The 12094-nt window shown below is 54.9% G+C and overlaps 1 protein-coding gene and 1 long non-coding RNA gene across 2 annotated transcripts; one reads left to right on the top strand and one right to left on the bottom strand.

The window, feature by feature from the left end:
* Positions 1-139: 139 nt before the first annotated feature.
* Positions 140-7397, top strand: LOC146763235 (uncharacterized). Its single transcript, XR_014952686.1, has 2 exons — positions 140-541; positions 6654-7397. It is a non-coding gene; the product is annotated as an uncharacterized LOC146763235 (long non-coding RNA).
* Positions 7398-7620: 223 nt separating this feature from the next.
* Positions 7621-12027, bottom strand: LOC146763234 (alpha-N-acetylneuraminate alpha-2,8-sialyltransferase ST8SIA3). Its single transcript, XM_085571430.1, has 4 exons — positions 11770-12027; positions 10507-10629; positions 8149-8706; positions 7621-7952 (listed from the first exon to the last, which is right to left on the bottom strand). The coding sequence occupies exons 1-4, from the start codon at positions 11946-11948 to the stop codon at positions 7670-7672; spliced, it is 1143 nt and encodes a 380-aa protein (XP_085427556.1). The 5' UTR covers positions 11949-12027; the 3' UTR covers positions 7621-7669.
* Between the last annotated feature and the right edge of the window lie 67 nt (positions 12028-12094).

Genomic DNA, 12094 nt, shown 5'->3' with positions numbered 1-12094 from the left:
CCCGGGGCCGCCCGCCCCGCGGGCAGCGGCGGCTCAGCCGGGCCCACCGCGCCGGCCCCGCGCCATGTCCTCGCCTCGCCGCCGCCGCCGCCGTCTGCGGGCGGCGGGAGCTGTCCGGGGCCGCCCCGCCCCGGCCGCGCCCGCGGGGCCGAGCTTACGCCGCTGGCGGGCGGCCGTGAGGGCGTGAGGGCGGTGGGAAGGGCGGGAAAGGCGAGCGCGCGGAAAATGGGCGGGCTGAGGGCCGGGGGGCGTGGCCTCCGTGAGGGGACGTGAGGGGACGTGAGGGGACGGCGGGGCCGTTAAAGGTTCCGCCGCCTTTGTGGCGTGAGGGGCCGCCGGGAGCGCCCCGGGATCGGCCCGGAGCCGGCCTCGGCAGCGGCCGGGGCTCCTCCCGTGCCGCCGCCACGGAGATCCGCCGTGCTGGATGCGGATCCTCTCGGCAGGCGGCTCCGCAACCCCCGGTCCCGCAGCCGACGGCTCCCTGGGCCCCGCTGCACACAGCCGGCCCTGCTGCCTTCCTTGTTCACTGCTGCAAACCGAGGTACAGCGCTGATCTGTGCTGTTGGTTGTTGGTTGCCCTAATGCGGCGAACTGGGGCTCGTTAATAAGGCGTGAGGGATGTTCCTCTCCCGGGGGCGGGTGGTGAGTCCCGGGAGCCCGCCGTCCGTGCCACCCCGTGGCTGTGGGGCCTGCTCCCCGGGCCACACGCGCACCGGCGTTCTCCCCTCTCCCCAGGCAAGGGCCGGTTCCCCGGGCCGCCCCTCAGCCCCGCAGGGCACACGGGTGGGGCTGGCACCGCGGCTCAGCGGGCAGGGCAGGGCGGATGGGAGCGGACAGGGACGGGAGAGCGGCCGAGGAGAGGCGGGCAGGGCCCCAGTGGGCTCAGGGCCCCAGTGGGCTCAGGGCCCCAGTGGGCTCAGGGCCCCAGTGGGCTCAGGGCTCCAGTGGGCTCAGGGCTCCAGTGGGCTCAGGCCCCAGTGGGCTCAGGGCCCAGTGGGCTCAGGGCCCCAGTGGGCTCAGGGCTCCAGTGGGCTCAGGGCTCCAGTGGGCTCAGGGCCCCAGTGGGCTCAGGGCCCCAGGGGCAGCAAACCCTGGCATGGAGCTGGCAAGTGGCGACTTGCCTGCTATGGCACAGCCCGTGCAGGGCACCCGTGCCAGGGCTCTGGGTCGGGCTGTGTCTGCTGCTGTGTAGTTCACTACTTCTCCCCGCTCCTTTAATCCGTAGCAGTACCAGCAGCCGTGTCCTTGAGTTTTGTGTCATCCTTAGCTCGTCCCTGATAACTGTCTCTGTATTTGTGAAAGTCCCACCTCCACTGGGTCTTTCCAGTAACTAAAAGAGGGAAATGGGGAGAAATGTCACCTTTTGTACTCTCGATTATACCACTCTCCAGTGCACCTGGTATCTCCTTGCAAACAGGTTGTGTATGGCAGCACCCAGTTACCCTACAGACTGGATCCCAATGGATAATGATCCATTTCTTTCCACGTTGCCATCACAGTGTCTCTGGAGCTCACGGTGTTTTCTGAGCTGCTTTTTGGCACTAATCAGGCGGGTATAAAGCGGAGTTCCCCCAGCCCCAGCTACTCCTCCCTCTGCCAGCTTGTGGTGAAGGAAAAAGAAAGGAAGACAGAAAAAAAAGCCCTGGCGTGAGGTGCCTTTGTTCAGGGCAACTTATGCGTGAAATCTTTTTGTCCTTCCTAAAGGAAGGCAAAAGTTGCACTTGATTTGGGGAGAAAAGAGGCGAGTGCAGCGCTCCTGAGATGGAGGTTCCTCTGTGGGCAGGCGGGAGGAGGGTGGGTGGGCAGATCCTGATGGGAATCTGGTGCAGCAGATGTGCTGGTGTCTGTGTCCTCCCTTTTCCTCTCTTTTCCTCTTGCCTTGCCTTTTCCTTCTCCAACACATTATCAGGCCTTTGACTTTTTCTTTCCAAACCTGCACCTGAGGGCTGCATGCTCTGACGATATTTTGTTACACACTGTAGTGTCTAATTCTGGTGTCTTTCCAAATTTGCATTAAAATCTTCCTGGGAATCGAGGTGTAAATATCCATGCATGGTCAGTTGTACCCGAAGGTCCAATCTGATGGGGCTGTGCCTGCCCTCAGAGGCAGGAGGGTGCTGGGTGTCCTTTGTCACCCAGGCAGGACAAGGTGCAGCTGAGCTGGCAGCTGGGCACAGTGGGCAGGAGCAGTGCTGGGAAGCCAGGAGGCTGCTGCTGCTGTTTCCAGCCCAGCGAGCTTGGGCTGCCCAGCGGGACAGCGTTCCCTGCCTGCATGGCTGCCTTTGCCAGAGGCTTTCCCTTGCTCTTGGGGGAGGGAGGAGGGGGTTTCTTTGTTAGCTTTCCTTCTTCTGCCTGCAGCGGGGCCTCCCCGCACCACAACCAGGTGCCCTTGCTCCCCACAAAGAGGCAGCAGTGGGGTGTCCAGGGATGGCAGGGTGGGACAAACTAGGGGGTTGACCCGGCCTGGCTGAGCTTTCTTGTCCAGTATCCTCCTGGTTTGGGCTGTGACTCTCCTGGGAATAGGAAATGTAATTCCTCTCATCTTTTGTTCTCTGGGGTTTGTCTCTGTAGTGTCCTGCAGCACCCACGCCTGGCACCTGACCCAAATCATGCAGGAAAGGGTGACTCCAGGGTGACACCTCAGTGTCACAGGCACAGGGACTTCTCCTCTAAAGAAGCTGTCATCAGCTGGCCAGGGCCTGCAGATGTAGTTTTCACCTGCTTTTAAACAAACATTGCAAGTGTTTTCTTTGTCATTTGAAACTGCTGTCACAGGCCCGTTCAGAGGGAGCAGCTTCATCCCCTCAGGACCCCTTTCCAGGGATGGAGGCAGAGCTGGACATGGAGTGGGGGGGTTCAACCCACACTGGTCATTGGCACCCTCCAGCCCCAGCACTAATGGCCAGCAGAGCCTTCCTCACATTTACCAGTGCAAGAGGAAGGAAAGGGTTTTTCCTATCCCATCTCCATCCCCAAACTGGGTTACAGGATTATAAATCCCTGCCTCTCTGCCAGGATGGTCTCAGGGATAAATATGTGAGCTGTAGTGGGTATTAGTGGCGAGAAACACACAAACACAGACAGAGGATCTGGCATGGCTCTGCTCCTGGGAGTTCATGTTAACTCCTAAAAACACACAGCAGAATTCCTGCCAGGAGCCACTGAGGACACTGCAGTGCTGGAGCAGGCAGCAGGTCGCCTGCAACAAGTAACAGCAGTGGGCTGTAAGATGTTCCCGGGGATGTAATTCACCTTAATGAGCAAATACCCTGAGCCAATCTGTGCCCACATTCCACACTTTTCATCTTCACATATTTTACAGGAGCGCAGAATTTGATCCATCACACCAAGGTTGTTGCACTGAGTAATGAAATATAGGGAGCATTAAGCAACACTTTTGGCAACTCCTCTGGTGAAGTTTTCCAGTAAAACCTATCAGTGGCCCTGAGCAGTTCGGGAAATAATAACAAGGAAGAAGCAGAGGCAGTGGAGTTTTACAGACTCCCAGTGCACAAGAAACCATTTTATTTAAAAACAATGCATTCAATATCAGGTTATGGCACATGAGTCAATGCTGCAGGCACATCACACCACAGGATCACACTGAGAGCTCCCGAGCCTCGATGCTCACAACGGCAACGCAGCACAGTCACAGAGAGGAGCAAAAGTGCTGTGCAGGCACACTCCAGCCCCGGGCTGGGGACACACGCTGCCCAGACCCGGGGACACACGCTGCCCGGGCCCGGGCTGGGGACACACGCTGCCCGGGCCCGGGCTGGGGACACACGCTGCCCGCTCCCGGGCTGGGGGCACACGCTGGCCGCTCCCGGGCTGGGGGCACACGCTGCCCAGACCCGGGCTGGGGACACACTCTGCCCGCTCCCGGGCTGGGGGCACACGCTGCCCAGACCCAGGGACACACGCTGCCCAGACCCGGGCTGGGGACACACTCTGCCCGCTCCCGGGCTGGGGGCACACGCTGCCCAGACCCGGGGACACACTCTGCCCGGGCCTGGGCTGGGGACACACGCTGCCCGGGCCCGGGCTGGGGACACACGCTGCCCAGACCCGGGCTGGGGACACACTCTGCCCGCTCCCGGGCTGGGGACACACGCTGCCCGGGCCCGGGCTGGGGACACACGCTGCCCAGACCCGGGGACACACGCTGCCCAGACCTGGGGACACACGCTGCCTGCTCCCGGGCTGGGGACACACGCTGCCCAGACCCGGGGACACACGCTGCCCGGGCCCGGGCTGGGGACACACGCTGCCCGGGCTGGGGACACACTCTGCCCGCTCCCGGGCTGGGGACACACTCTGCCCGCTCCCGGGCTGGGGACACACGCTGCCCGGGCCCGGGCTGGGGACACACGCTGCCCAGACCCGGGCTGGGGACACACGCTGCCCGGGCCCGGGCTGGGGGCACACTCTGCCTGCTCCTGGCCCCCAGGCTGGCTCCTGAGGCTCTCCGTGGTCATGAGGCTGGAGCAGCTCCGCTTGCAGCGTCCTTCCCACCGCTCACCTGAGAGGTGCCCTGGCCCTTTATGAACATCAGCCATTGAAAAATAAACAATGCTTTTAGTATGGCCCTTACTAATGAAACCTTTATTACAATTATGACATTTTTTCTTTTCTTTTTTTTAATGTTTTTTTTATCGAAAACAACTCCATCAGGCATTGAATTGTAGAGCCATTGAAATAAAGACACATTCATTTACAGAAAACCTGTTTTTTCCTATTTGCCCTGTTTTTGCAGCCTCCATTCACAGTTAGTTCTGTTTCACAAACTCTTGCTTTTTGGCTTAGTCTTACAATTAAACCTGGTAGCCAAATGCCTGTTTTCACATGCCTTGCTACCATTCACCAAAGAGATGCAAGCAACAAAAATGGAGACCCAAGATGTAGAAAAGAAGAAACATGTATTCCCAATCCTATGTACACCCCCAGCACCTTGGCACCCATCCTGTTGGCAAAAGAGCTGGAGAGGGGAAGGCAGCCCCCCCCGCACCTTGTAAATAACAATTAAATAAATAATAAAGATACTTGCTTATTAATGCAAAGGCATTTCTGCTGGAGAGTGGCAGCCCCAAAGAGCCTCTCCTCCTCAGCCACTGTCTTCTCCATCCCCTGCCATCCTCACCTCTTCCTCAGACCCCACCTGGCAAAACAAAAGCTGTGCACTTTGAGATGGTTTTCCACCTTGCATGAGCTTGGGCAAAAGAATATTGATACTAAGAAGCAATTTACTTTGGGCTGTGCTGTGCCATCGATCACGGGGCAGAACTCCCATTAAAATCAATGATTCTGAAATGTTCAGTGTGGGTCTGGAGCATCGATGGGGAGTTTTGCTTCAAAATCAATGATGTAATATGGCGTTCTGTCAATAATTTTTCTGTATTCCCATTTCCAAATATTTGCAGTCAGTTTTGTGCTTCCTTCTCTGCATTTGGTGCCTCTTTGTGCTTTTGGAAAGTTCTGGTGGTGATGCCAGGGCTGTGCCCAGGACTGGCAGGGGGTTGTGCCCCTCTCCAGGACCATGGGAGGTTCCAGAAACTCTATGGAGCACACTGCTCCCTGCTTTCATGCCAATATAATGATAATAGTTCTCATTTCTTTAATTTGCTGATGAGAAATGATGGGTTCCCATGGGAAGTTGTTAAAATGCTCTTGATAAAAATATCTGGCAATATTCAGACAAGCCAAGAAGGGTCACCTGGGGTTTCGGGGTAACCCTTCTGCCCTGGTGGACTCTTTGCCATTAGGATTAGGGTTACTGGGCACTGCTTTACCATGGACCCCACTGACCAGCACAGCTGCTGTACAACTCCATAGGAAACAATATCAGAAATGATTCATTCCTGCACTTCATTAGCGACCAGTGCAGAGCTCTTCTTTCTCTGTGCAATTTCTAGTTTGGGGCTAAACAGTCCGTGTGCTCCAGCACGTGGAGAAGGGTCCCTGCAGGCTTTGTTGGGACTGGCGCTGCCCAGCTGCTGCCAGCCCCACAGCTGCCAGAGGCTGTGATCCCACAGCCCTTGCTGCCACTGGGGGGACTCAGCCCTCGCCTGGGGACATGGCACGGGGACATCGCCGTGCACCACTGTGACTCCATGAGCACAGGCACTCGAGCTGGACCCTGCTGAACAAGTGTGAGGAGAGCAGGCCTGGCCAGAGCCCCAGGAGCAGTGCCTGGGGCAGCGGCAGGGTTATCCGAGCCCCATCACAGCCCTAAACAGCCTTTGGAAAAGCAAAGCTGGGAAATGTGGGATAATTCAAATCAAGGAGAAAGCCACCAGCTCCTTCTCCACCCAGGGGCATGGGGGGCCAGCCAAGCTACAGTGCCACAGTGGGCACCAGGACATGCCTGGGCTGCTCAGCTTGAGTGTTGTGCAGGAGGTCCCCTTCCTCATCTGCTATGTCTGATCACAGGTAAAGAAGCTAAGAAAAATTAACCTGTGCCATTTTAAATACTGGATTTTTTATCTTCTTTCATGGTGGGGTCAGTTCTCAGGCAGATCAGTAAAAAATGGTTAAATACCTGCCAGCGTACTCATAAGAAACCCAGTTATTTCCCAGGCTCCTTTATCCTGAGACATAATGGCCAGCACTTCCCAACTATAAGTGACCCTATTGTTTGTCCTGTCCCCAAACAGTTGGACATCCTGTGGTGCCGAAGAAGCATCTGCCCTGTCTGCCTTGGAGTGCTGTTGGTGATGGGAAAATGGGGACACTACTCCAGCCATCTGACTGGTGAGTAAGAGAACATAAATGGGGAAATTTGGTCATGGCATTTCCTCTTCCCTGCACTCCAGCTCTGCTCATTTCCCTACAAAAACTGCTTTTAAAAATCCCAGCACCTGGCTTCTGTTTCTGCCCATCCTGCCAGTCCCTGCCCAAGCAGAGGGATGGGGTTTGGGGCTTTTCTCCTCAAATATGTCTTCAGAGAAGCCTAATTCCATGTATTGTGGTGGTTCAACTTTAAAATCAAATGATAGAATAGTATCAGATGGACTGGAACGAACATGCCTCCATCTGTCTAGTCTGGACTAGTATCTGTCCTGAAAGGAATTAAAACATTGAAGTATTCCAAGAGTGATATAAACACCTAGCTAAGGTATGAGCCACTTTGTGACCTTCTCCTTGTTATTCTTTAAAAAATGTAAAATTCAGTAAATACGAAAATACCCAAGCGGTGGAAATCAGGATCCACACTGAGGAACTTGCGTGTGACGATGCGCTGCAATTCCGAGTGGCTTCCTCCATCGGCCACGGCAACGCTGCGCTATTGAGAGCAACAGATACAAAAGAAGCAAAACCTTTAAAAGTAGCATTTCTAGCTCTAATGGGAAGGAACAATAAAATTATTTAGGGTATTTAGTAGAATGCTAAAATATGGACAGATATTAAAACATACTGAGTGGCTTATCTAGAAATGCAAAACGTTTCAACTTTGCAGCTGCACAAATCGCATCCACAGAACATGATAAAAGCTTCTGCACTGCTAAATATGCTGAAACCCTTGGATGAGCAGTAGCTAAAAAGCATCTTTAAATTATGGAAAAGATTCTAGGGTGGGTTTGTTGCCTTTTTAGAATCCTATCTGAAGAATGTTTAATTTGGTTTTGGGCACTTTTTTAGACAATTGTTTGGCACTTCAAGCTTTAGGTTCTTAGGCACAATGCGACAAGGTGAGTTTGGCCAGTCCTTCACCGTGCATCCTGTAGAGCAGCTGGAACTCTGCAGGCAGCTGGTGGGACTCCTGCCACTTGGTGGTGAACTTGGTTCCCTTCTTGTCATAGTAGTGGTACGGGAGATCCTCCCGCGTGTTGGGGTCAAAGCCGAAGGGCCAGAATCCGTACAGGTGGATCTCGTCACATATGGCCGACGCCAGGGTGTACATGAGGATACCTGTGCTCAGCCTCTTCGGGGACAGGTGCTTGTTCCGCCAGTACCTGGGAACACAAGATGGTGAGTCAGAATCAATCTGCCCAGAAATAACTGAAAGCTGCTCTGAAGCAACCACAACAAGGGGTCCTGACTAGCCAGACTGTGCCTCCTACATCAGGCATGAGGGAAAAAATCAGTTAAGAGATGTATTTGTACAAAGAGATGTATATGGCCACCTAAATGCAGGGCAAGCCCACCCACCTGTTAACGTGCTGCATGATATTTCCTGGCCAAGCCAGCTGGACCTTTAGCTGCCCTCTGTGCTCAACAAAGAAATCCACCAGTGTTCTCGTGACTGTCGCTGATGTGTGGAAGAAAAAGGCGGGGATCCAAAGAATGGCCCCATCGAGCTTTTTCAAACTTAAAAAGAAGTTGTTGCGATCCTGAATGGTCAAGAGGTTGTTGTAATACTTCTCCAGGATGCTGGGGTTGAAGGTGGTGAGGTTGGTCTTCCTTCCAACATCTTTCTGGAAAGCCTCGGTTGGAGCAAAATTGCACCGAAAGACAAAATCCGATTTATCGATTTCCTGCCCACACTGGCTCCCAGTCAGGATCCCGCTGTTGCCGACCACGGCGCAGATGTTGTAGTGCTTGTTCAGGATGGGAGACACGTCAGGAAGCAGAGACCTGAAGTTGTTGCTGATGGAAAAAACATACTTATGGCTGGAATAATCGTAGTGCATCAGCTGCCCGATCCGAACGCTGCTCTTGGTCAGAGAAAAGTTTTTGATGACGTCGACATGCTGAAGGATTTCTTGCCTAAAACAGGAGCAAAATAACAGAAAACATGGAGTTCTAACTCCCCTTTTTTTTTTGTGCAGTGGATTTGTTTTCTGCCTAGACTTATATTTTTCCTTTTTTTAATTTAAAGTGTACTGAAGTAGTTTCCTGAGCAACATGGTGCAATGGCTTTTAAATCAATATAAATAGATGGGAATGAGGGAGCTGGCTCCTCACCTAGAGCTCCACTTGGATTTACCAGCTGGTCCCTGCAGATGCCAGCTCAGGCTGTGCCTGTGCCTCTTGGAATAGTGTCAGGATTAAAAGATGGGATTGGCTGCTTAGGACAAGGGGTGCATCTCCCATTACACCCCCCACAGTCATCCGGCTGTGGGGTGTGCACTGCACCAGCCTGTCTGGGCTGTGACACAGGGTGAGGACAGCTTTCTGCTGGGGCTCTGTGTGCCTTTCATTCCTGATGCAGCCACAAGGCATGTGAAACAAGCTCAGGATATCTACTGAATTAACAGGAGACAATTTATATATTTATATATATATATATATATATTTATATTTTCATTAACAAGCTTCCAATCACAAAACCAAGCGGCAGTCGCTGTCTCCATCTATGCAAATATAGTTCCTTAATTCATATTTGGGCAAGCACAGCAGCACTTTTAGGAAGGTTATTAGGGATACTTACAAAGCAAACAAAACCAATCCTGCTTGGGAATTTCCCTTGCAGGGCATAAAATTAGAAACTGAATAGGACTTTATTTACTTATGTTTATGGAAAACAAACAACCATTCCTCCAGCTCACATCCTCCAATGTCTGAACATTAATGGAGTCCCACTGGGTGCCCTAATTATGGGTTCTGGCTGACGGACAAGTGCAAAGGCAGCTCCTGAGGCATCAGCTAAAATCAGCAGAGGGGTACACAGGAACAGGCTTATGGAGCTGCTGGTGCCAGGGATGGAGCAATACTGAGAGTGGCCACTGTCATACAGCCTGGGAGGTCCTGGGGAAAAGATGGGACTAAGTGCCACCTTTTCTCTGTAGCCCACGGCTCCTGAGGGCAGCGTGTGGCAGCACTGGAAGGGAATTACTTGTCCTGCTGTCCTTGGACAGTGGCCTGAAGGGAGGAGAAAAGCCCAAAGCCTGCAGTGAGAGGTGCAGCAGCTCCATCCTGCCTGGTCACCGAGCCAGATTCCTTCTCCCCAGGGTGGCACATGTGAGCAGAGCCACGAGGCAGTCCCTAAATCAGCAGGTATTTGTCAGGACAAAATTACAGTCCAAAATGGCAGTAGCTCTCTTAAATGGCTACATGGTTTTCTTTTCTTTTCTAGAGATGCTAAATATATGCAATCAGCAAATAGATGTATGTATAAAGAGTACAAAGCTCTGTGCCTGCCCCTGCAGCCGGAGCGGAGCTGGAGGCAGGAGCAGCACTGCACTTGCTCAGAACTGCCAGCAGCTGGGAAGTTTCTCTGCGTGTCTTTGGCCTCCATGAGCACAGCCTTTCATGGCTGTTACAGGCCAAAGTGTTTCCACTCTTAAACCACGGCTATTTATCCTGGAGTAATGACAATTCCACTTGCACTCCAGGAAACTGGGTCACGTTCTAGTACAAGAACATGTGTCGCAGCCTGGTATCCTGCTCTGAAATAATCGAGTCTTTCGGGACAGCTGCAAGTGTCTGGGGAAAAGCTCCGGTTCAGCCTTTTTCTCTTGCCGCTGGCAAATTCCTCGGAGCTCAGAGTATTCAGCAGAGTGCTGCATTCCCTTAACTGCTGGTGGGAAGGAGCACGGCCGGGGCCGTGCCCAGGGGCTTGCTCACCTCTGGTGGGCGAAGGCGCTCCGGTTGAAGACCCACTTGGAGGGCTTGTCCTGCAGCTCTTGGCCCAGGGAATTGGTGATGGGGACGAACGAGGGGTCCAGGAACTTCAGTGCAAACTGAGACCTGGAGATGGGCACAGACACCAAAACATGCACACCCACGGAGACACATGGAGACTCAGAGGCAGCAACTTACACACATGGAGACATCCATGCACACACATGGAGACACATGGAGACTCAGAGGCAGCAACTTACACACATGGAGACATCCATGCACACACATGGAGACACATGGAGACCCAGAGGCAGCAACTTACACACATGGAGACATCCATGCACACCCATGGAGACACATGGAGACTCAGAGACAGCAACTTACACACATGGAGACATCCATGCACACACATGGAGACACATGGAGACTCAGAGGCAGCAACTTACACACATGGAGACATCCATGCACACACATGGAGACACATGGAGACCCAGAGGCAGCAACTTACACACATGGAGACATCCATGCACACCCATGGAGACACATGGAGACTCAGAGACAGCAACTTACACACATGGAGACATCCATGCACACACATGGAGACACATGGAGACTCAGAGACAGCAACTTACACACATGGAGACATCCATGCACACCCATGGAGACACATGGAGACCCAGAGACAGCAACTTACACACATGGAGACATCCATGCACACCCATGGAGACACATGGAGACTCAGAGACAGCAACTTACACACATGGAGACATCCATGCACACACACGGAGACACAGAGACACCCACGCACACACATGGAGACACACGGAGACACCCACGGACAGACATGGGGACACCCGTGCACACACACGGAGACACCCGTGCACAGACATGGGGACACACGGAGACACCCACCCAACACACATGGAGACACATGGAGACATCCACACAGCACACATGGAGACACCCACGCAGACACAGCGACGCCCACGCGAGCACACAACACCCTCGCACACACAAACCACACGCAGCCAGCCCACGCACCCCACGGGCCCCCGCAGCGCGCACAGACCCGCGGCCCGTTACCGGCCGTGCCCGGCCCGCCCCCGCGGGCGCCGCCATCAGCACCACGGAGAGCGCCCGGCGCCGCCGCCGGGCCGCGGCCGTGCCCGTGCCCCCCGCCCGCCTCCCCGCTCCCGGCGCCCTCCGGCCCCGCTCCCCGGCCCCGCCGCTGCCCGGCCGGGCCCACCACGGCGGGCCGCGCCTCACCGGAATCCCGCGTGGAACATGTACATGCGGGGCCCGGCGGCGCCGGCGGCGCGGGGCGCCCCGAAGATGTTGTCCTTCTTGAGCGAGACGTAGCTGATGAGGGACAGGATGAGCAGCGCCACGCTGAGCATGACGAGCCCCAGCACGCTGGCCACCCGCACCATCTTGCAGCTCCGCATGCCGGAGGCGGCCCCGCGGCTGGGCGGGTGCGGGGCGGCCGCGCCGCTACACTGGGGGCGGCGGCGGGGCCGGGGCCGGGCCGGCTCCGCCGCGCTCGCGGGAAAATGGAGGGACGGGGCGGTGAAATGGCAGCCGGGAGCGCCCG

The sequence above is a fragment of the Lonchura striata genome, chromosome W, assembly GCF_050655825.1.
Source record: "Lonchura striata isolate lonStrDom1 chromosome W, ASM5065582v1, whole genome shotgun sequence".
Classification (NCBI taxonomy): domain Eukaryota; kingdom Metazoa; phylum Chordata; class Aves; order Passeriformes; family Estrildidae; genus Lonchura; species Lonchura striata.
The sequence above is the reverse complement of the archived record's forward strand: the minus strand, read 5'-3'. Positions and strand labels throughout refer to the sequence as shown.

What these genes read in the sequence shown, in the direction of transcription:
- LOC146763234 (XM_085571430.1), bottom strand. Translation starts at nt 11,948, where the DNA reads ATGCGGAGCTGCAAGATGGTGCGGGTGGCCAGCGTGCTGGGGCTCGTC. An exon ending in ATGTTCCACGCGGGATTCCG is followed by an intron (nt 10,630 to 11,769) that starts GTGAGGCGCGGC and finishes GCCCATCTCCAG; the next exon opens with GTCTCAGTTTGCACTGAAGT. An exon ending in AGCGCCTTCGCCCACCAGAG is followed by an intron (nt 8,707 to 10,506) that starts GTGAGCAAGCCC and finishes CTCCTGTTTTAG; the next exon opens with GCAAGAAATCCTTCAGCATG.